The sequence below is a fragment of the Macrotis lagotis genome, chromosome 8 (genome assembly GCF_037893015.1).
Source record: "Macrotis lagotis isolate mMagLag1 chromosome 8, bilby.v1.9.chrom.fasta, whole genome shotgun sequence".
In the NCBI taxonomy this organism is placed as follows: domain Eukaryota; kingdom Metazoa; phylum Chordata; class Mammalia; order Peramelemorphia; family Peramelidae; genus Macrotis; species Macrotis lagotis.
The window spans coordinates 17,592,520-17,618,054 of NC_133665.1; the positions used below are offsets into that span (position 1 = coordinate 17,592,520).

Sequence of the window (25,535 nt, forward strand, 5' to 3'; positions counted from 1 at the left end):
TTTATTTATGACTTATAATGTCTAAGGTATTGCTTTTGACATACCTTTAAGTCAACATTGTAAGCAAACTTAGAAGTAAAAGAATGTTATATATCTAGTGAAATGAAGAAAACAATCATCCTTAATGCTAATTTATTGACAGAGATCTTTCTTATACCTAAGGAAGCCACATTAAAACATAAAAATTCATAGAAGCAATGAATTGCTGAACTAAAGCTTCAAAGGGGGCTTAGTTTACTCATTGGGAATTGTTTACAACAGTATAATCAGCTTCATAATTTATGTCCCATAACTTTGCCAATTAAATAGTTCCTATCCTTTTAGACTTTATCTCAAGAAAATCTTAGATAAGTTCAGGCTTTTGATATTTTACAAAGTCAGATAAAGAAAAAAACTAGCTATAATGAGTAGAAAATCCAAATTAACCTTAGTACAAGGAAGACTCGAGTCACCCTAGATATTTTCATCAGTCCTGTGGAAATAAAAGGAGAAAAGAGTTTTAATTAAGAAAATATATCATCTCCAAATTCACAAACATTTCACAAACAACTTTACAGTGAATTATGTAATAAAAATGCTTGTTAAGTTTAGCATAAAACCACAGAGTAAATAAATTTGTATAAAGGGACCCTTAAACTGAAAAACGAAGTCTTAGCAAAAGATAAATAAATTTGCATAAGATAAACACCATTTCAATAAAAGAAACTATTTTGTTAGAAAATTACTTCCCCCCAATGAATGGAAACTTACTCTACTTTTTCACTGCCAAGGTAAACATAAACTTGAATACCTTAGGTCCAAAGCAAAACATAAAGATTCAGAATTTGAAAATCTGAACCACATTTTATTCTTCCTATTGGGACCCAGATTGTTTTAAAATTAAATAAGTGAATGTTAGTACTCAGTTTCCATGGACTTTACAGAAGAGAAATCCAACCAGGTCACTGAATTTTTAACCATTTTAGATCTAAGATTGATTCCTTAAAATTAGATTTTGAAGAGGCAGCTAGGTGGCATAGTGGATAAAGCACTGGCCCTGGAGTCAGGAGTACCTGGGTTCAAATCCAGTCTCAGACACTTAATAATTACCTAGCTGTGTGGCCTTGGGCAAGCCACTTAACCCCTTTTGCCTTGCAAAAATAAAACCTAAAAAAATATTAGATTTTGCTATAACCTCAGTCAGTCAGTCAGAATTTATTAAGCATCTATTATATACCAACCATTGAACAAAGGTCTGATAACCATATATTACCAATCTATTAACTTCCTGTTTTAATTATGTATAATATTCTTTAGAATAAATGTTTTTCCCTTTTGGTGTAAGATTTTTAATACCTTAAAAGTTAATAAAATTTAAAACTTTTCATGAATTTAATGACTGTTAATAATTATTTTTCTAGGAACTCTGTGGAGAGAAAATCAAACAAAGGATTTAAAGAAAGTTCTTAAGGACATCAACAAAGAAATCCCATTGGTATTTGTCAGTGGAAACCATGACATTGGTAATGTTCCTACAGCAGAAGCTATAGATGAGTATCACCAGACTTGGGGAGATGACTATTTCAGCTTCTGGGTTGGAGGAGTGCTTTTTCTTGTCCTGAATTCACAATTATATGTCGATTCCTCTAAGTGCCCCAACTTGAAACAGGCCCAGGACCAATGGCTTGACATCCAACTAGCTATGGCAAAACAGAGGAAGTGCAAGCATGCCATTGTATTCCAGCACATCCCTCTTTTCCTCAAAAATGCCAATGAAGAAGATGATTACTTCAACATAAGTAAACCAGTACGCCAAGAGTTAATGGACAAGTTCATTGATGCAGGTTGGTTTTTTACTTTTTCAATTTTTTCTTTATTTTCCTCATTTTATTTTATGAAAGTTATTTCTACTTTTGGAAGAAATTAAATGGCCTACTGTTTTGAAGTAGTGAAATACATATATCATTTTCAAAAAATAATGTAAGGGAAGGAAGTATAATTTCTAGAGGGATGGAAACTTGGGGTGTTTCCAAGGAAAAATGCTGTCATACAAAGAACACTGGACTTAGAACCAAAACAACTGGTTTTCAGTCCAGACTCTGCCATTTACAAACCTTGTGACCTTGGGCAATCATTTTCCCTTCTTAGGCTTCAATTTCTTTTTACTAAAATGAAGGGAGTAGACTAGAAGATCTCTAAAAGATTTTCAAAGTTGATTCTCTTAGATCTAAATAGTAAAGCAAAACTTGAAGGGTAGGCATGCAGAACCCCCATCAGACAATCACTATCTTAGCTTTATTATCTGACAAAATTGCTGTGATGACTTCATCATCTATACAAAGAACAAGAACAATACCATTTCCTCAGATTACAGAAACTTAGCTGAATAGATGAAAGTTAAGAGTAAAATTTCTTACTAGTACCTAAGAAACATTGAGTTGGTAACATCAGTGGTCAAGTACAAAAAGATATTTAATAGTTTTGCTTTAGGTCTTCCCAGAGTTTTATGATTAATGAGACATTTCCTGAACCCTAACCTTGTGAAAATATATTTCAACATAATCTGCTATATTTTTGTTCCAGTTATAGATAGGTATTTATTTGGTAGGGAATAGTAAGTAAGTTATAACTAATGGACTAGCCTTACAAAAAAATTGGTAATAATAAACAGATTTCAGTTACAGGAGGTTGTTCAATATATTAGGAAAGGGATTATTATTAAAAAATGCCTAAACAACCTTGATAGACTCTTTGTAATCTTTGTTCATTAAGAAGGGTAGCATTCACTTGCAAAGAGTAATAAGCACTTCTCTATTGGGGAGATTTTCACATAAAGCAAGCATAGTAGGAGACATTTTTCAACTGTAGATTGGTGATGTAGTTAGGCAAATTCCATTAAGGTCTTTGAATTTTACTCCAAACTTGAAGTAATGCAGAAAACCATTTCAGTGACAAGTGAATTGTCAAGGTGGCATCAAAGACTCTTTGAGAGACTGTTTTTACAGTAAGAAATAATGTCAGGGAGAACAGTTAATTCCGCTGAAATTATTTCTTTCATATCAAATGTTAAACCATGTAAATGCCATCAGTGTAACTGGTATTTGTTAATGCAGTATTTACTTCTATTTTTTATTTTTTGTTTTTGTGGAGCTGCCTTCTGATCAGAATATATGACCAACTTTCCCTGCATACCTAAATATTCTTTGCAAGCTTATATACTTGGTTTCATCTCATCTTAAGACTGAAATTTAGATCAAAGAATGACCGCTTTTCCTGTACACTTATATCATGTTGAATTTTTAATTACTTTGAAATATCACCTTGAAGAATCTGGAAACAGAGGACATCCTTCAAATAGATTCCACCTTAATTCCAGATTCTGACTTAGCTCAACAGACAATGCCTTTTAATGACTTTCTAAACAAAAACAAAAAAAGACTATTGTGGGAAAAGGAGCTTAGGGTTTCACTTTGACACTATTGTGACAATAGGTAAATTATATGTTTCGTATAGAAGTGTAATTAGGTGAGTTATAATAGTACATGTAAACATCTATGAGTAATTCAGAAAATGTCTTGGTTTATAGCAAATTAATTTGAACTCATTTGGAAAAGCTAAAGTGATCCAAGTGATATTTTGTAAAAATTCATTAACTTAAAGACAATGATAAATTTTTTTTTAGGTAATGATGGCAGATTGTATTTAATATTGCCTTAGGCTTCTTCTGAGTAGTATTTTTTTTTCTATTTCAGTCTCATTTTTCTAGTTGTGCTGAATTGCCAGTACTCAAAAATGTGTCAAAAGCTCATCAGAATATTAGGATAACTTTTAATTATGATAATTGTGTTGTGATAAAACATCCTTTTAAAGAACAAATCCCTCCCCAAACGACCATGGAGGCCAAACCCAGATCCTTTATAGCTGTCTTAATGGATAATTCTGAATCATTGTGTGGGATGAATAAATTATTTAATAAGGAATACCAATAATCTTCTCACATTGTTGTATTAATTTTTTTTAATGAGAGGAAACCTGTGAAGAGAAGGAGGAAGAAGCATACAATAGGGCAACTGAAAAATGCTGAGATGAGTTCTCTTAATCAAAAAGTGTGAGCTCTTCATATCTGCAGGTTTCCTTAGTAACAAATGCATTTGGTTCCTTCATTTTAGTCTCATGAAAAGCCTCCTTTGTATGTGTACAAAATGCAGTCATTAGATAGTATAAATAAACAGCTATCATGGCAAGACCGAGAGGAAATTTTACCAGTTACATTATATCTTTTTTTCCTTGCTCAGGAATAATCAATTTCATCAGATCCAGTTATGAAATTCACTTGATACTTGTTTTGAGTTCTAAAAGAGACAATGAGACAATGAAGTTCCAGTTAAACCTCATTGTAGCATAAAGTTCATATCCTGAGTAATTAATGTTTACCAATTTTTAAAAATTTAATAAAAAATGTTACTTTAGTTTTGCAATGAACATGTTTTCCCAATGTCCTTTTTTCTCTTAACATGATAATTAGAGCCATGTTTTAAAATGCCCCTAATTATTTAAAACTCTATAAGTTGATCTTTTCTGCTAAAAGTTAATGAGACATTTCATAGAACTGGAGATTTCTTCCCCTAGTATATTTGCTTGCTTTTCCAAAACAGAAGTGAAAGGTGGTACAAGGGAGTGTGTTGTGGCTTATGGTGGTCATTTTAGACTAACATAGTCCTCCTAAATTACAAATGCATGGGCCCAGATTTGGTTACCAACACAAACTGGTGCTGTTGACTTTCAGGGGGAAAAACTCCATTTCTCATTGAAATGTTTTTCTAATCAAGTCTTATGAAATCATGCATCGTTCTGGGTCAGTTAATAACTATGCTTATGAGCTACCATTTAATCAATTCTCAGAATATTTCAGAGAAAGATGTTTCTCCTTCCTTAAAAAGTTCATTGTTACTTGTGAAAGCACCACTATCCAGTTACACTGACATATCTTACACAGGATATATATATATATATATATATATATATATATATATATATATAGATAGATAGATATAGATATAGATATAGATATAGATATAGATATAGATATAGATATAGATAGATAGATATGAAAACCTCTTAACAAGATATACTCATTATTTATATTCTATCTCTGAAAGAAAAAATTCCTCCAAAATTCATTCATATATGGTACTAATCTTATATTTTTAATCTCTATAACTTTGAAGGAATTATTAGCAACCATGCTTACATGCAAACACTGTACTGTATCCCTTACATGATGTTCATTTTTAAGTTCCTCACCTAAAAACCATGAAGCAAAGTTGGCAACCATGTGGTGCTGCCCATCATATGTTGTCTGTGCTTTCTGGGTTGTTGTTTTTTTTTTTGTGGGGTAATGGGGTTAAGTGATTTGCTCAAAGTCACGCAGCTACCAAGAATCAAGTATCTGAGACCAGAACTCTTCAAGAACTAGTGCTTCATACACTGCACCCACCACCCTAGTTGCTCCTACCCTTAGTTTCAAATTTATTCCTTAAGAAAATATTTCAGTGATGTTTTACTAATCTTCAAATTAAAAAACAGGGAAAGAATAATAAACAGTTCTTTTATTAACATTTTTACAATATAAAGACTTTAGATATAAATTCACTTCAGTAATTTTAGCTTCTTGATTTCATTTTCCAAGTTTAGATCTCATTTTGATGTGGTTAGCTACATTTTTATGTTTCAATCAGTTCTGTGTAAACATCATGTTTTAGTCATTTGATGTCTGTATTTCATTTACTATAAACCTAGATAAAAGACCAACTGCAGAAGCTACATCTGGTGTGAAGTGATGAATTGCATTTCTCACATTAGAGGTATCCTTAACAGTTGGGCTAATTAAACTTAAAATCATGTCCTTATGATAAATATTTATAAATTGAGAATCTGGTGCTTGTAAATGTGTACTTTTGCATACTGAAATTAAACAAATAACTTTTCCATGGTAAATAAATCATTTCTTTATTATTTTGTTGTTTATTTTCCACCTGCCCTGATCTCTCCCAAAAAAACAATTATTTTTGAATTGACATATTTGTTTTAATTGTAGCAAATAGCAAAAGACACAAAAGCACTGACTAGCCCAAACTTGATCAAGATGTAATGAAATGAGAATAAAAATGTTTTTGCTCTTAGTTCATATCAACAAGAATCAGTATAACTTTATCAGATTTGTTCAGCACTAAAAATTCTGGTTTATGTAATTTGAATAAACATTTTCATGTGCTAGATATAATTTTTTCACTTACTAGAAATTAGGTGCAACTATAGTTTTCTCTTCATCATAAGAAGAGACTTGTTGATATTCTAATTTGTGGAGCAGCATGGGATCTTGGAGAGAGCAAACATCTGTGTCAGATTGATGAGGGTTCAATTCCTACTTCTGATACATGTTGACTCTAATACTCTGAGCAAAGAATTTAACCTCTGTGTTTCCTAGGAAACCACCTCTCTAATACTTTAAATTTGCATCTTTTTGTCCTCAATGCCTAGCAGTGTACCTCACAAATTCTCTGAATTATAATGCAAAAAAGGGTTAAAAGGTGTTCTTTCATTACACATATATATATATATGTATTCAGTACATATAGAATTATATAAAAACACAATATTCCATCCTTTGAACTGACTGTAAATTCCTGAAAAGAAACATTTTTGAATTGTATCCAGTTTTAATTTCACAGATTAGTGATGTTATTTGTAATAAAATATCATGTGACTCTCTAGGTTTAGTGACTCAAACTTTATAACATCTGCTTCCTCAGTATCATGGAAAGGGCAGTTTGGGGCCACGTAAGTATAGCAAAAATGAGTTTTCTTAGAATTATAGTCTGTTTTCCTTAGGGGCGGCTAGGTGGCAAAGTGGATAGAGTACCAGCCTTGGAGTCAGGAGTACCTGAGTTCAATTCTGGCCTCAGAGAGTTAATAATTACCTAGCCGTGTGTCCTTAAGCAAGCCACTTAAACCCATTTGCCTTGCAAAAACCTAGGGGGAAAAAAAAGAATTGTAGTCTGTTTATAGACACTGTGCTAAACTCTGGGAATGCATAGAAAGCTTTTTAAAAAGTCTGAGCTCTTAAGTTACTCACAAAATTCTTCTTAACTGTTTCCAGTATTACATATTGTAAATAACTGTATCACCTTAGAATCTCATTCATAGAATCAGAATTTTAGAAGAGGAAAGGATTTTTTCTCTGAGAGAAGTGACAAGTGGATTATTTGATCAACATTCAATAATTGAACTGTAGGATTCTTCTTTAGCTTGGATAATTGCTTCAATCCTCCACTTTATATTGCATGTATGAAATGTACTTTCTTCTACATAAATGATGCTACTGATCTGCCCAATAGAAGATGTACTTTGTGATGTTTATCTTAGAGATAATTTTAGATTTAGAGTGATCTACCCTTTGTGACAATTTCATTCATATCAAAGAAAGCTAGTGTTAAAGAGACTATCTGTGACTGTAGAGCAGAATAAAAATTATCCAATTCAATCAATAATTGAAGTCCATGACCATGTGCTCATTGGCATGGTCGTGTAGTATGCTGGACTGAAAATACGAGTCACAATTTAGTAGAACAGGATTCCCAGGAGGGCATTCCGTAATACACATGCCTAATTTTGAAACATGTCATACCTATCATTTTCAGTAGCAAAATTAATCATTCCTACAATTAAGTAATATTAGAGCAAAGTTCTTAAAATAAAAATTTTTATATTTTAATGACTAAATTCACAATTGGGGGCGGCTAGGTGGCGCAGTGGATAAAGCACTGGCCCTGGAGTCAGGAGTACCTAGGTTCAAATCCGGTGTCAGACACTTAATAATCACCTAGCTGTGTGGCCTTGGGCAAGCCACTCAATCCCATTTGCCTTGCAAAAAAAAAAAAAAAAAAACCCTTAAATTCACAATTGGATTTGATGCCAGTCAATTTGACCACATTTCATATTTTGCAATGGAACTTTATTATACTGAAGCTAGTAAAGTAGAGTTTCTAATGTAATTGGGGTATATTTTGCTAATATTATTATTACTGTATCTCTCCATTAAAGCCCTACTTGAGTGACTCATTGTGGTGAGGTGACCCTAGGTTCCCAAAGGCTATACCAGAAAATCAGAAGTTCTGGTTTTCCCTGTCATGTTGGAAGGGCTTGCGGTATGAGCTCAGCCACAGATTATGCATTTTTCTTTTCCTTTTCATTTATTTAAGGCAGTGGGGTTAAGTGACATACCCAGGGTCACACAGCTAGGCAATTATTGTCTGAGGTCAAATTTGAACTCAGGTCCTCCTGACTCCAGATCCAGTGCTCTATCCACTGTGCCACCAAGCTGCCCCCCCAAGATTGGGCATTTTTCATAAGAGGAATAGCCTCACTAGGTACAGATGAGTATGCCACCAGAAAACTGGCCACTAAAATAACTAGCATTCACTGTGCTAGCTTCCAAGTACTGTACTAAATGCTGAACAAAAATAACTCATCTATTCCTTGCAATGACCCTTAGAGATAGATATTATATTTTTAATCACCATTTTACATTTGAGGAAATTGAGGCAAATAGAGCTACAGTGATTTGCCCAACGTCACACAGCTAGTCAGTAGATGAGGCTACATTTGAACTCAAGTCCTCCTGACTCTAGTGTTGGTGCTAAATCTACTGTGTCACATAGCCTGCCCCCAATTTCTCCCCCCCTTAGTAATCATTTCCAATATTTGCCATAGCCCCCTATTCATTGTCTAGGTAGTAAAGTGGCATGTGGAGCAAATGTTGGGTCTGGAGCAAATCTAGTCTCAGTTACTTGTTATGTAACTCTTGGGCTAGTCACTTAACCCCAGTTGCCTCCAAAAGGGAAAATAAATAATAACTAAGGTAAGGAAATATTAGAATCCCCATTAATGTAGGAAGTAGCAACATTCACAAAATCATAATTCTTTTGAAACCTTGGGCAACACCCTGGAATTTTGAGGGGGGGAGTTTTCATATAATTTTCTACCATTAAACCATATTTGTATAAATGTGAATACATCACTTGCTGCATATAGAATTCTTCTGCCCATCTGATAGGATTCTGTTTCATAGATATGCATAACCATCTGTCATCAATACTCTTAAACAAATTTAATTTCAAAATGAGATAATAAATTTACTACTTTTAACTTTTAACTCAGTTCTTCTTTTAAAAAAAACTCTTAATAGCCTATTTTTCTTTATGTTTTTGTCTACACAGAGCCAATGACACAGGTGTTTTAACCTTCCTTTGGCACCATCTACACTTAAAGCAGCAATGACATTTCTAGGAGCATTAAGGGTGGGCCCACATTTTAAGGGTGGGCCCACTTGCTTTCTGTAAACATCACAGTTCAGTGTTTCCACTCCTCTGGACGTCTGCATAAATTGTGGAAGCCTGACTGCTTAAGGGTAATTCTGGAAAGCTCAAAAATGTTCACATGTACGCTTTGTAGTTACATAACTTTCAATTCTTTTCATAAAGAACATCTCAAGAATTATCCAGCTCTCTTTGGGATGTATGCAACTGGTTACAAGTGAGACCAAGAGAGAGTGTGGATGGAGCAATGCAAAGAAAAGCTTTTGATAAAAGGAATTGATAGTTATAAATAACAGTGTATCCCAGATAAATGCTAGTTGAGTTGCATGCATGGAATTATACATGAGAGGAAATGAAAACAGTTGTCAAACTGTGGTCATATTTTTGGCTTGGGTTTTTAGCATGTTTTTTAATCAATGGTCCTGTGTTTTTAGTGATTGCATTTTTGAATGCCTTCCTTACTGAATATGCTAGGGAGATGGGAGAAGGGATTTACCTCATTTCCAAAATGTTGCAAAAATTTTTATCTGTAGTTACCATGCTTTCTCTCTCACTATTGAAGTTGTCCTTGTTTTTTGGCAAAGACCATAGCGAATGCAGAAATTATAAACTGATTATATTTTGTCAATTTATGCTACTGTCACACTGCCATCTGGTCTGTAGATTGGTCTTACTACATGTATCCCATCTATAACAAGAAGAAAATCAATTTTATGAAAGATGGAAATGATGTCAGTGAGGTTACTAAACACTGTCATTTGCTGAATACTACAACTGTGAAGATTACTATTGAATTCTGGCTTAAAGGGAAGAGAATTGTGTAGAACTTTCCAAGTGGCATGTGAACTCCCTCACTCTGTAGGAGCTTCATGAATTAAGTCTTAATATGGTTCAAAAGCTGATGATTACCTGTCATTGGTTACCCCTACGATGGCAGGTATACATTGTAATATCCCATACCTGGTAGCTCAGAAATGAAATTAATGAGAAGGAAAGCAACATATTAATACCTTATTTTCAGAGAAATTGCTCAAAAACATATTATCCCTATCTTATAAATCGTTTCATGACTATTTTTATAATAGCCACTTATAATTCTTTTCTTTACTAGAATTGCATTAAATTCTGAAACCCTCTTTCCATTAAAGAACATGAAAAATTGAGGGGAAGATATACAAAACATCATAAAACTATAGCCACAGATGTTGTTTCTTCTTGAAACAAAATGAATTTTTCATTAATCTGCTAAGAATTTTATTTTGTTAGTCACACAATGCTGAGGTCTGTGTCAGGAATCACATTATGCCTCACAAACCTTTTGCCTTTTGTTTTGGGAGAGAAATATTCATATCTATTAAATTATATTTACATAAAATTCTGTTTCTAAGAAGTTCACATGTATTTCCCATGAACCAAATATGGGTTTCTCATCTGGGACAAGTAACTCATTTATGCTAAAACATACCTTAGGAGCTGCCTCAAATTTGATACTTTAGTACTTCCAAGAGACTAAGGAAATAAGCCCTTACAGAAATATCTGTCACCTTGGGATTTCTTTTTCTAGTTATTAAGACCAACAGCATCTTATTTAAAGAATTCACATTTTGGTAGCTTCAGAACTTCTCTGTTAGAGAACATTTAGTTATTCAGAGGTAACACATTTTCCATCCTCAACATTCTAAAGAACGTTTCCTTTTGTGGCCATATAGTCTGCACCTTTCCAAACTTCCCTTAAGTATTTTTGGCCCTTAATTCAAATTTGCAGTTTGATACATGAACATTCCATCAGTCAAAACAATTTTTTAAATGAGCTTCTTGTCTTGACAGCTGTGTTTAGTATAGAACTTGGAATCTGTGTATACCCTATAATGGAAATCTGGAAATTGTAAATGTTGGACTATAACTGTAATGGGCTCCAAGCTACACTTTATATACAAGCCAACTATCTTCTTTAGAAATGAAGATAAATTCTGAACTCTAAAAATCTTAATATCTACCCATAAATAAAAGATATAATAATTACCTACAAAATCACGTTTTTATGGCAACTTGAAACATAATAAACTGATTTTAGTATGATAAAATGTGCTTTCTACTTAACCTCCTCCCTTCACACTTACTAACAGGTTTGAATGACCAAAGCATGAGGGACAAATTAAAAATACAAATAGGTTTTTCATAATTTAACTTATAGCTCTGGAATAGGTTAAGCCTGCAAATTACAAGAGCATAATTAAGCAGTAAGGAAGGGTAAAAGCATAGATGTTGTGGTATAATCACACACCTGGGGATTTTGATGCATAAGTAGAGCAAGGTGCTACTGTTCTGCCAGTGTAATTATTTCATAAGAATGCTATTCTTTTCCCTAGAGCTTGAGAATTGTTGAGCTCATAAGGAACAAGAAGACAGAATTTTTTTTAAAAAGTAGAATGAGGTATATTTGAAATTTAAAATATTATAATATAAACAGTAGCTTTTCTTCTCAGTTGTAACTAAAAAATGAATCCAGTGCTTCAAGGTGTGCATTGTACTATTGGTATCTCACAAATGGAATTCTTTTTTTCCTCCCTTCATTCCTAGGTAGTTTTCCAGGCAGTACAATTTCCACTTCTAATTAAACTGAAAATAAATAATTAAATATTCTCTTTGCTGTTTCTGTATCATGAAGAATTTGTGATTTCCTTTTTTCCCTTGATTTCATTCCCTGAAACTTGAATTGAGTAAAGCCTTAAAAATATTTAAATAATAATATTTTTCATCATTACTACTTGGCATAGGAAAGATTAATATGCAAGTTAGTTCTTGGGCAAAAAACTTGCAAAGTTTCCAGGACAAAAAAAAAATCACCAAGGTTATAAAGTGCAGCAATTAAGCATCCGTGCTCTGGAATGACCTTAGGTGAAGTCTGATTTCAACTTCTTGATTTTCTTCTGAAAAAAAGAGAAAAATACAAGAAATGAGAGCAAAAAACTGTATTGCCTTTAGGCAGTCTGAATATTTAGTGTCACACAGACCAAACATCTGGACAAGTGACTGAAGTCACTATCTGGATATTGTATAGATCCAACAAAAGGTTTAAATGTAAGATTTCCTGCAGTTCAGGAAAGATCTGTTCCCATCAAACTGATATATTTCTTTTCCATGTGAACAGGGAAGATAAATTTACATGCCTTCTCCGCTCTCAAAGTTTTCAAAAGACCTGACTCAGTTGTTGAAATGAGATTATATGTCATCAAATACCTAGGTATTTATGACCCTTTATGTTTACTTTTTATGTATACTTTATGACCCAAGATATTTTTCTTTTCTTTCTATTGAAACACAAGTACTGGAATCCCCTCACTTGAGAATTATGCTATAAATGACCAATTGTAGAGAAAATATTTACTCCCAGGATATGATCTCCCTTTTAAAATGCTTTTGGCACAAGGGGAAATAGTGTTTACTCTTTCAGGCCAGTAGGAAATTAAAGTTAATTACTTGTTCCAATGTATTTCTTGGTCACTTATAGGACCTAAAGTAGATCAAAATATTTGATTTCCTGGGTCTAAATTTTGTTCAAATACTTCTTCCTAATTCAGAGAGCCATGACATATAAGTATGGCCCTGCTACCACCAAGTTAAACTGCTTTAAACAGTTACTGTGGCCAGAAAGTTTATCATCTTGGAGCCAGCCTGATGAGTCTCACAGAACTCAGCCTGGTTCTTGGAGACATAATTCCAATAACTGCCTTGTACACCTAGCTTTTCCATTGTAGTAGAACTGTTCAGTACTTGTGGCATAACCATTGAGAATTCAAGATTAATGTCATTGATTGGAAGAGCCAGCAGAATAGAACCTTGGGCGGAGGGAGTTTTCAAAATAATCCTAAAGTTCTGGATTTCATACATTTGGAATTTGGTTTTCAATATTTCAGACCACAACTGTCAACTAGCTGAAACTCTATTTAAATTTTTTTTTGATATGTTGTCTCATATGGTAATAGGAGAGAAAAAAATGTGCAAGGAGAGGGAAGGTTATTCATCTAGGTTTAGCTGAGTTAATTCCACGATATCTTAGATGACTCATACTTCCTTTTGCTCTCCTAAGAATCTTGAGGAATCAAAGAGCAGACTTAGACATGTAAATCATCTTTGCTTGTGAGACATATTTCCTCCCTCCTGGTAAAGTAAATAATAGCATCCCAGCAATCTAACCCTACTCTCAATCCAACTGTTGTCTGACAGTGCTACTTTAAGTTTATTCAGCATCAATTCCATGTTAAAGATTTTTGTTGGGAAATACTCAACAAGCCACTTCATTTCTAGAGCTTTAATATTGGTGAATTGACACAGTTTCTTCTGTAATTTGCCTTTTCGCTATTTATCAAGGTTGTGCTATTTGTCTCTTGAACACTAATGGACAAAGCACATTGTTATTTCCTAGCTTCTGTTTGCCCTTGGAATGATTACTGAATATTCAAAAGTGTCCACTGTTGTGTCTTTTACTCCTAGTATTTTTCTGACCTTCTGATGAGGAACAATGTTTAACCCTGTCCTCAGATTCACTCTTTAAAGCAAAATTGGTTTTAGATATCAGTTTTTTGAGTGAGTTTTGTTAGAAAAGCATACCATAACACAACTCACTAGAGAAACAATATATGATTCACCATGCTATAATTACTTGTTACTTCATCTTCAACATTTCAGAAATGTTGAACAATTCAAACCAGTGGTTTACCATCACTTAAGTAAATAGTTAATTGACAGATTTGTTCCATTTTTAACTTATACTTGACATATAGATAAAGATACGGGACAGTGTAACAGCTCCTAACAGGATTATTAAACAAATGATAGATACTCAATAAATAATTTTTAATGGAGTGAATGAAAATAAATTCTAGAAAGACTCAGTCAAGCCCATTTCTATACTTGGACATCATCCAATTAATTCTATACATACTCCACACTAAACACACTTTTTTAGGGGTTATTTCTTCTAATTTTACCATCAATTTACAATTTTATGGATCTAGCAACATAACATACTAGAATTCTAAAGATATACCCAAAAATATTACTGGACTTCTTCTATAAAGCTTCAAGTGACTTTCACCTATAAATCTCTTAAAAAGTGCTCTCTCCCTCATTTCCTCCCCTTAAGGTGATTCAATTCATCTAGCATTTATTAAGCTAGGTACAAAGCAATTACCTGAAATATTTCTAGATATGCAAAGTAAAAATGAAACTAGTAGTTTACATTCTTTTTTTGACTGTTAGGAGAACCAGTGGATAAAGTGTTAGATCTGCAGCCAGGAAAATCTGAATTCAAATCTAGTAAGATACATATTAACTATATGACCCTAGGTAAGGCATTTAATCTTTATCTGCCTTAGTTTTTTTCCAAGTGTAAAGGAAATAAATCAACATCTGCCTCCCAAATTGTTGTTAGGATAAAATGAGATAATATTTGTAAAGTGCCTAGAACATTGCCTGGCATAGAATGGTAATTACTGTTTAAATGCTTATTCCCTTCCCTTTTGTTTTACTTTTTTATTCTAAACTTAGAAAGTCGAACATAAAGACTATTATATATAAAACCCTGAATTCCTTCCATGCAGTTTTTGTTGTTAAGAACATAATAAATCTAGCACACTTCCCTCAAAGCTGAGCTGCTTGTCTGTGCTTTTTTTTCCTGAATTTCCTTCAGTTTTCTTTTGTACATTAAAAAAGTAACTTCTGGGGCAGCTAGTTGGTGCAGTAAATAGCTCATTGACCCTGAAGTCAGGAGGACCTGAGTTCAAATTTGACCTCATACACCTGATACTTACTATGTCACCTTGAGCAAGTCACTTAACCCTATTACCTCACAAAAAATTTAGAAAGGTAGCTTCAATGCCTCCCTTTTCTTCTTTTTCTTTTTAGCATCACCATTGCTAGAGAAACTTAATTTCTATTGGTAATGGGTAAAGGATACCACATGGATACAAGTCAGTAAATATGGTAATTTCAAGAAGGATACCTTCTGGCCCCTACACTCTAAACTGCTCTCCCCAAGGTTACCAAGAAGGCCAAGGTTCTAATATAATTCTGCCATTTACTCTCTATTTGACCTTTGAGCATGTGTGTGTGTGTGTGTGTGTGTGTGTGTGTGTGTCTAGAAATAGGACTAGATAATCTTTAAGGCCTCCTCTAACTATAGATCACATGATTCTGTGAATTTTGCTAATTAACTCTGCTTTAATCCTCATCTTCCTTGACCTTTTTAAAGTTCTTCTTGATAATGCTATTCAGCTGGATGTTCTCACATCCCTTGACTTGCAAACTATCACAATCTTTTGATTTTCCTCCAACAGAGAAGTTCTTAAACTTCTCATTACAACTTGTAAAAATTATTGAAAGAGGTGGCTAGGTGTCACAGTGGATAGAGCACCAGCCCTGTAGTCAGGAATACCTGAGTTCAAATCTGGCCTCAGATACTTAATAATTATCTACCTGATTGACCTTGGGCAAGTCACTTAACCCCATTCCCTTGCAAAAACCTAAAAAATAAATTATTGAGGACTGCTAAATAGGTTTTATTGATATAGATTATAGCTTGATATTACCACCTTAGAAATTAAAATTGATAATTAAAGATTATTTATTAATTCTTTTTAAAATAATAGTAACAAACCTATCCTATGTTAGCATAAATGTTAATCTAAATAATAAATCCATTGTTTTACTAACCTTCCCTAATTCATACATATAATCATTTTATGAAAAATAACTTTATTTTCCAAAACCAAAAAAATTAGTGTGAAGAATGGCATTATTTTGCATATTTTTGCTAACTTCTTTAATGTTTGTCTAAATAGAAGACAACTGAATTCTCATCTGTTTATGCTTTTAGTTAATCTTTTGTGATATTTTAGTTGAAGTATATCAAGAAAATCTAGTCATATATAATTATGTAGTTGGAAAGGAGGGATGAATGTTTTAATAACCAAATAATTTCCTAGCTATAAAAAAATTTTGACTCTCAACTCCCCCTGAAGCGATCTCAAGTAACCAGGATGCAAAGGTCATACTTTAAGAATTGCTCCTCTAATTTGTCTTCCTTCATCTCCTTTACATGATCCATTTATTCACCAAAGATTTACTGACACCATTCTCTCTCCTTTATTTATTCCTCTTTGCTTCAGCTAACACCTCTCTGCAGATGATTCCCAAACTGATATCTCCAGTCCAGGTTTTTATTCTGAGTTCTGAAGCCTGTATTTCCAAATATGCACAGAATACTCATATGAGGCTATTTTAATGGCCTATCAAATTTACCATTCTTAAAACCAAGCTAATTTTCTTTCCTCTCAAATCTTCTTTTGACTCAACTTTTTCTAACTCTAGCACCACAATTTATTGTCGCCTTTCATATTTATAACCTTCAGGTTATCTTTTATTCTCCCCTTCCCTTACTAGATCAGGTGGGTGAATATAAGTCTGATATGTAAACTGTTTATGAACATTGACTAGAGATCTGGGTTCAAGCAGTGATGTTTTTTAATCCATTGTTGTTGAGTTTTTTCCCCTATTACATGTAGCGATAGTTTTTAGAATTAATTTTTGTAAAATTTTCTCCATCCCTTCCCTCACTCCTCAAGAGAGAAAGCAATCTAATAAAGGTTATACATGCACAATCATGTTAAACAAATTTCCATATTAGTCATGCAGTGGGAAAAAAAAGAACAAAAAAAGATTTAAAAAGTGAAAATAGTATACTTTGATTTATAAACAGAATCCATAATTTTTTCTCTGGATGGCATTTTCCATCACCAGACTGACACTGTTTAAACAAAAATCTGATCCTCCAGGAACCAGAGCAGTATATAACCATAAACAAGTCACTTTACCACTCACAAGATCAGCTTCTTCCTCTAAAAGATGAGAGGTTGGATCAGATATTCTCCAAGATTTCTTCCAATTTTTTTTTTGGTTTTTGCAAGGCAATGGGGTTTAAGTGACTTGCCCAAGGTCACATAACTAAATTAAGTGTTAAGTGTCTGGGGCTTAGATTTGAATTCAGGTCCTCCTGACTCCAGGGCCAGGTCTTTATCCACTGTGCCACCTATAGCTGCCCCATTTTCTTCCAATTCTAAAGATATGTGACTATGACTAGAGTAGGTTAGTTTAATTGATATTTAGAACATAATGTTAGAGAGGATACAGATTAGCTTCCTACCAAGAAACTTGGTTCCATAATCACAGTCTAATACTCCAAGCACCAACCCCTGAATCTGACCAATAATATACTGAAGACTTGGTCCTATCAGTCACCAGTACTGGAAAAAAGAATAAATCCCATTGATGTTACTAAGAGCAGTAACTCTAAACACTAAAGCCTTTTGGAGTATAGACAATCGCCTCTTTTTCACCCTCCAGGTACTGAATCCTTCCACTTTCACCTTTATAGCATTCCTCACCACCATTCCCTAGTTTTATTCTCACCCAGGACCCTAATGCAGACTTTTGTTGCCACCTATCTTAACTTTTACACCAGGCTCCAAAACCAGATTATATTGCCTCAGTTTTTATGCCACTGCCAGAACAGAATCTTTCTCAGGCACAAATCAAGTTATATTGGTCCTCTACTCAAAAATCTAAACTGATTTTCTTATTACTCTTTTGAATAAAAGTCCTATTTCTCTGCCTGACATTCATGGCCCTCCAAAATCTGGAATTATTTTATCTTTATTTCATATCAGAGTTAGTGGTGGGATTCAGCCAGTTTGCTTAGGTTCTACAGAACCAATACCTAATTTTATGTTGAGTTCAATGAACCAGTTGTTAAAATGGCACTTGTTATCAGGGTTCTCCCTTCAGGTGGCTGCCCACCACGTAAATCACCAATTTACATCCCTTACTCTTTTTTTTCACGTTCAGTTGTGCAACCACATTTTCTAAGCACCTGTAGTAATGTTATAGGTGAAAAAAAGTTTATGGAACTATGCTTATAATATTTATTCATTTCTTAAAACTACCTTTGGGGAAGCTAGGTGGCACAGTGGATAGAGCACCGGCCCTGGAGTCAGGAGTACCTGAGCTCAAATCTAAGCCTCAGACACTTAATAATGACCTACCTGTGTGGCCTTGGGCAAGCCACTTAACCCCATTGCCTTGCAAAAACCTAAAAAAAATTCATTATACCTTTGATGAAATACTACAATTTAATTCTCTCATTTTTATTACTTCAGTAAACAAACATGTAATGTAAAGAGAAAAAGTGCCAAGCCACCAGGGGTAATAAGCTGTCATTTGTTTCCGCTTTGTTACAACCAAAATTCCCCTGAGTTATTATGAGTGCACTGGTGTTCCCTAAACAGTGAAATCAGTAGGAAGCTGGGACAAAATGAACCAAGAGAAATACAGATTTCAAGACTTATTGCCCATTTCAGAAGCCATAGAAGTAAATGAAAAAAAAGAGTTAGGGAGTGGCTAGGTGGCATAGTGGATAAAGCACCGGCCTTGGAGTCAGGAGTACCTGGGTTCAAATCCAGTCTCAGACACTTAATAATTACCTAGCTGTGTGGCCTTGGGCAAGCCACTTAACCCCATTTGCCTTGCAAAAACCTAAAAAAAAAAAGTTAGAATAGGTAGAATGAGTTTTGGTTCTGCCTGTGTTCCAACATTGACTGTGGTAGTCACAAGACTTCTTTCATTCCATAAGGATACATTTGCCTACTATGAGTAATATAATCTAACTTTGCATATCTTTTTAATTGTTCTTGTTTGAGTATTAAATGCATGAAATCTTAAACTACCTTTAAGTATATATCTTTTTGTGTACTTAAAATGGTCATTAAGTCAGAGAACTAGTTATTAATTTATTTGAATCCCACCACTGATCAAAGAAGACTCCTCTCTGACCTCTAAATATATTCTGAGCTCCTTCCACCCTGATGCCCTTTCTTATGTTGTTCCTTATGCCTCCAGATCCTCATTCCCCCTCACTGCCTGTGGAATCCCTACCCATATTCTACCTCCTCCATGAAGTCTTCCTTCATCCAACTGCACCCTACTAGTAAGAATCTAATAAGAACTTGGAGATCACACAGCATTTTTTTAATACTTTTCTTATGCATATATCATATATTAGTGGGTTCTATAGTTACATATGTTCTATTTCTTTATAAGACTATAATCTTCATGAGGGCAGAGTACATTTTATCTAAATTTTGGATCTTCTATAACACCCAAATCTGTGTTAATAAATATTTGTTGATAAATAGATAAATGACTCTTAGCAACAGCATCATATGTTTATTAAACACCTATTACTGTGACCAGGTCTAAAAACAGAGAAATAGAAAAAATTTTGGAGTTTATTTGAAGATATCTGATATTTGTATAACAAAAATATTAATAACATTACAAGATATGATAAATGCCAAGTGAGTGGTAGAAAATATAATTGCTATATCATTTCAAAGGAGAGGTTACAATAGGTGGGGTTCTCTTGAAAGGTTCTACAGAAATATTGAACTTTGAAAAGACAGTGAACTTTTTCCCAGTGAAGAGTGGATGGAGAGCAAACGAGGTAAGTAGAACAGAGAGAATATAGGAACATACAGTATTTAGGGGACCAGTATTTGAAAACTATTTGGAATGAAAGAATTATATTAGATAGTGGTAAACTAAAAAGCTGAAAGATTGTAAGAAAGATTGAATAGAATTTTGAATGGATGTAATGATATTACAAAGTGATATCATTTTGTTACTGACCAGATATGAAATAAATGAGAGAGAGAAAGGAGTAAGAAGAATGAATTCAAGTTTTTGAGTTGAGTTGATTGGGCCTCAAGATGGGAAAAGCTCAGGGAAGGGAGCTTAAGGATGGATGTAGTTTCATATAGGGAGACAAAATCACCCAGACTCTCCGACTCAGAAGGGTAAGGACAGGTTATTGCAGAGGTTCACAGGTTACTACAAGAAATTCTCCAGTGGGGGTGGGGGGGGGGCAGCTAGATAGTGCAGTGATAGACCACTAGTCCTGGAGTCAGGAGGACCTGAGTTCAAATCCAGCCTCAGCCACTTAATAATTGCCCAGCTGTATGACCTGGGACAAGTCACTCTTAACCCCATCGCCTTAAATAAACAAAACTTAAAAAAAAGTTCTCCAGTTAGATTCTTTGGAGAAGTAGCAAGATAGTGAGTTTCAGTAGAAGTAGAGATGTTAAACAAAGAAGAAACAGACACAGGCTGGATTGGTGAGACTAAAGGAAACTAAAGGTAGGAAACCATTGATCCTTAAGCAAAGATGGAAGCTAAAGAAAAGAATAGCCTAAACCCAAACCATCATGAGCAGTTGAGCAGTAAGCAAAGGTATAGGAGCAGGAGAGTTTGAGGGATCATACACCCCACAGAGCAGCCTAACTTCACAGGAAGATAAGCTGCTAAACTGAGGAGTGAACTTAGTTTTTAAGAAGGATGTAGAGAGAGGTAGGTGGAAGCCAGTAGCCCAGAGAGCAAAGATGAGGAAATTAGGGATATGCAAATAAAGGGGGGTAGCCCTTCAGACTAAGGCAGGCATCCACTGTTTGATAGGGGCTTGTCTTTTGCCTAGGCCCTAGGATTTACTGTGTCCTTGCCCAGGAGGGGCAAGGTATTTTATTTACTAAAAGTTCATTGACCTCCTCTAACACTTGGACAATGGGATGAGGGAGAGGGGAAATCAAGGTAGGTAGTCAGTGCAGAAATTATTACAAAGCATATTTTTTATCTAATATGTCCCCTACTTCAGGACAACGATAGAACTATGGAAGAAATAACATAGTCATGACACAGACTTTTTTTAAGGTAAAGATAAGTAGTTTTAGATAGTTGAATTTGAGGTAACTGCCAGAACAAATAGATATCCCCAATAGGCAATTAGAATTGCAAAATTAGAGTGCAGCTGCTATATGTCTAGGGATAAATACAAAGTAGAAGATATGGTCTCTTCAAGATCTTGCAATCTCTTTAGGAATGCAAGACTGATAAATTCACATATAGGATGGCAGAAGGATAGGATCATATATCTATCATAAAGAAATAAAAGGACGCTTTTTGAATAGTTATCACTTCCAATTTCTAAAAGAGAAAAGGCAATTTTGCTATTTTTGTCATTATTTTTCCCTTCATACCCTAGAGATCATCTAGGTCAACTACATTATGCAGAGGAAGAAATGGAGCTCCAAAGAGGAAAAGTAAATCACCTGACTGTCCAGGAAGCTTTAAGAAAATATGAAACTGTAAAAAGTTTTATAATACTATATAAGCAAGTAATTTACATACTTATGTTAATAGATAAAAGGATACTTTTCAAATGACTCTCACTTCCTTTTTTTTAAAACAAAAGGCAGTTGTGGGGGGGTCATTATTTCACCAAGCATAGTTTTACAACTACGGGAGCTTTCAAAGACAAATATAATAACACTTTCAGAATCTACAGACTATCTCAGGTCAACAGACGACAAACCTTAGTAAGAATTATAGTTTCATATTGAATTTATATGATTTTTTTTTATAAAAGTGAAATCTGTGAGTGGCAAAGGCATGATTTTCTTGTTATTTATCTCTTTGGCTGATTTAATTGATCAGTCTTCCATCCCCATTTGACTTATTTTTCCTACCGTTTGAATTGACTTAGTAAATTAAGTAGCAACATGCTGACTCTATTATGTATCATGACCTATATTCTAGGTTAAAGGTCAATTTTGCAGAGACTAACTTAATTAGTAATACTGTATTTGTTTGATGTCCACTAGAAGTTCTAGCGCATTCTCCACAATTGGAGAATTCAACTTTTTAAAGTAAGTTCATATTCACTAACATATAACATTTATTAAACCTTGACCCAGGAGCTTATCCTTGTATCTAATTATAGGTAGCTTATAATGCCATATACCCCTTTGCCTTTTCAAAACCATCTTTCGTGTCCTCACTTCCACCTTGTAGAATCCCTGGCCATAGTCATGATTCAGCATATAGTGTCACCTCTTGTGAAGCCATTTCCAAGTCTCCTCATTGTTAGTGCTTTCTTTATATAATAGTCTTTCATTTATACATCTGGACCCTCCTGCAAAATAAATGAAAGCTTTCTGAGGTCTGAGACTTCTATTTGCTTATTTGTAATCTATTATGGTACCTTTCGCATATATTGATACTTCATTCAACATAACTTATATCCATGACCTCCCTTAAATCCTTCTCAGAGTAAACTCAAAAGTATAGGGACATTTGTCAGTTTTGTAATTTTATTTTGCATTCTTTTGATATTGTATAGGTACCAGTGAAATACATGAGCTATCCATCAGTTAACCCTCTATCAGTCTAACAGAAAAACCAAACTCCTTTTCCAGTCATGATTTTTTTTGGTGGGGATAGGGGTGCCTGGCACATAGTAGGATCTTTATTTTTTATTTTTTTTAGAAAAAGGTTTCTGTAATTACATGTAAAGATAGTTTTTAATATTATTTTTAAATGTTATGTTATTTTATTTTTTAAATTACATGGAAAGATGGTTTTTAACATTTATCTTTTTGTAAGCTTTTGAGTTCCACATTTTTATATCTCCCTCTTCCTTCCCCACTTCCTGTGACAGTGGGTAGTCAAATATAGGTTATTCATGTACAATCATATTTAACATATTTCCATATTAGTCATGTTGTGAAAAAAGAATCAAAACTAAAGAAAAAATAAGTCATGAAAAAAAGAAAAAAGTGAAAATAGTATGCTTTGGTCTATATTCAGACTCCATAGTTTTTTCCTCTGGATGTGAATAATATTTTTCAACACAAGTCTTTTAGAATTGTCCTTGATTGCAAAACTATTGAGAGGAGCTAAGTTCATCACAGTTGATCACACAATGTTGCTATTAATAACATTTCTTTTTTTTTTAAATTTTGAGTTCCAAATCCTCTCCCCCTCTTTTAACCCTCTCTGAGACAGCAAGCAATTTGATATAGTTTATACATGTGCAGTCATGCAAACCATTTCCATATTAGTCATGTTATTAAAAAAACACAGACCAAATTAAAAAAAATTTTAAAAAGGATGCTTCAATATGCATCAGACTCTTTCTCTGACAATTTTCATCATTTCTTTGGAATTGTCTTTGATCATTATATTGCTGAGAATAGCTAAGTCATTCATAGTTATTTTCCTATTGACTGTTGTACAATCTTCTAGTTTTGCTGATTTCACTTTTCATCAATTCATATATAACAGGTTTTTCTCAAAGCTTCAGGTATTCCATCACAATCGTATACCACAACTTGTTCATCCATTTCCCAGTTTATGGGCAACTCCTCAATTTCTAATTTTTGCCACCACAAAATAGGGGATACTGACATAGTAGTCATATTGCTGGGCCAAAAGGTATGCATAGTTTTGTAGATCTTTGGGCATAGTTCCAAATTGTTCTCCAGAATGGTTGGATCAGTTTTCAACTCCACCAGCACTATTTTTGTTTTTCAATTTTCCCACATCCCTTCCACCATTTACCATTTTCATTTTCTGTTATATTAACTAATTTGATAGTATGAGATGACACCTAGTGTTGTTTTAATTTGCATTTTTCTAAGCCAGGAGTAAGAAACCTTTTTTTAACCAATAGACATTTTTGGATATTTATAACATCACTTATGATTTATATTTGATTAAACATTTATTTAATTCACCCCTAAAAAGCTACTAGATTTTTGAATTTGAAATCCTGCCTGCAATTGCCTTGGCAATGCCAAACTAATATAGCCCCTGCTCTAAGCATTAGTTATTTAAAGCACTTTTTCAAATGACTATAGATAGCATTGTTTTCTTCAACTTACCTGCTCATATTTTTCGATTGTTTATCAATTAGGAATGATTTCTATTCATATAAATTTGATTCAATTATCTATATATTTTAGAAATGAGACCTTTATCAAAAAAACTTGCTATAAAATTTTTCCATAGTTATAATTACTATGTATTTCCCTCCATCCACAAAAACTACTGAAGAAAATAACAACTGAAAAAAAAGAGTTAGCCAATTTTTTTTAATTTTTCTTTATTTAATGCAATGGGGTTAATTAACTTGCCTAAGATCAACAGCTAGGTAATTATTATTAAGTGTCTGAAGACGGATTTGATCTCAGGTCCTCCTGACTCCAGGGCCAGTGCTCTGTCTACTGCAACACCTAGCTGCCCCTGTCCAAATATTAAAAGAGCACAAAAATCCACTAAATAGAACTCCTTAAAAAGCAGAATTGATCAAATGGAAAAAAAATTCTGCTTTGCTCATAGAACATAGCACCCTCTCTAATGAGTGTGTGCTTACTGAGCAGTCCTATATTAGGGTCTCCCATACTGCAGAAAGAATTCTAAAGTTCTGAAGAGAGACCTTCAGGATGTCCCACTATTGCTTCTTCTGACCTTGTTAGCAAATTGAAGCATCTCAAAGGAATATGTAAGTTTAGAGTAAACACCCCAGATGTTCAAATGGACTGTTTGTGCCCAACCAGTGGTAGAGCATTCCATGTTTATCCATGTTTATTCCATGTCTGATAAGCTACAGTCAGACACATTGTAATTTGTCTCAAATTTTGAGATTTCTTTGGTCTTCTTCAATAAAGAAGGACCAGAACCACCTAACCAATCAGCAACTCTCTGCCTTTAAGGACCTTAAATTCTATCAGGGAAACAACATGCATATATATAAGTAAATATAAATATAATTTCATAATATATGTTATATTTTTGTAGATAGGCATAAAATATAGTAAATGGATTGTAATTTGGGGGTTGAAGCAATGCATCAGCATTTGGGGTAATCTGGAAATGCCTTATATTAGAGGCAGAACTTGAGCCAAGCTTTAAAAGGGAATACTTGAAGATTTCCAAATTTAATAACACTTGTCACAACGTTATGTATATTTTAGATGCTTAATAAGTTGTTTGTTGAAGTAGGTTGAATTGTTAAAACCTGTGCTATGTTAGTATTGTATTCAAGTACTCAGGCTTCTGCACTAGAGTATTATGAATAGTAACTGTAAAAATACTACAATTGTCAATGACTAATCAAAAACATGACTTCTTAATTGTTTCTCATCTGAATTACTTTCTAAAGTACAAGGTTAAGATCATTCATTAGTGCCTAATAAAATGAAATCTTAAAACTCAAAACAGAAGCATTTCCAC

The 25,535-nt window shown here is 33.8% G+C and overlaps 1 protein-coding gene across 2 annotated transcripts in view; it reads left to right on the forward strand.

Moving 5' to 3' along the window:
• The window catches only part of CPPED1 (calcineurin like phosphoesterase domain containing 1), a 134,360-nt gene that overhangs the window by 94,996 nt on the left and 13,829 nt on the right, over positions 1–25,535 (forward strand). Inside the window, exons 3-4 of one of the 2 annotated variants that reach the window (XM_074196444.1) lie at positions 1,401–1,823; positions 19,311–23,848. In XM_074196444.1, the coding sequence (XP_074052545.1) occupies positions 1,401–1,823; positions 19,311–19,399 (512 nt within the window). In that variant the 3' untranslated portion in view covers positions 19,400–23,848. Of the gene's footprint in view, positions 1–1,400; positions 1,824–19,310; positions 23,849–25,535 lie in introns of those variants that run through there. The other variant, XM_074196443.1, reaches the window with a different exon arrangement.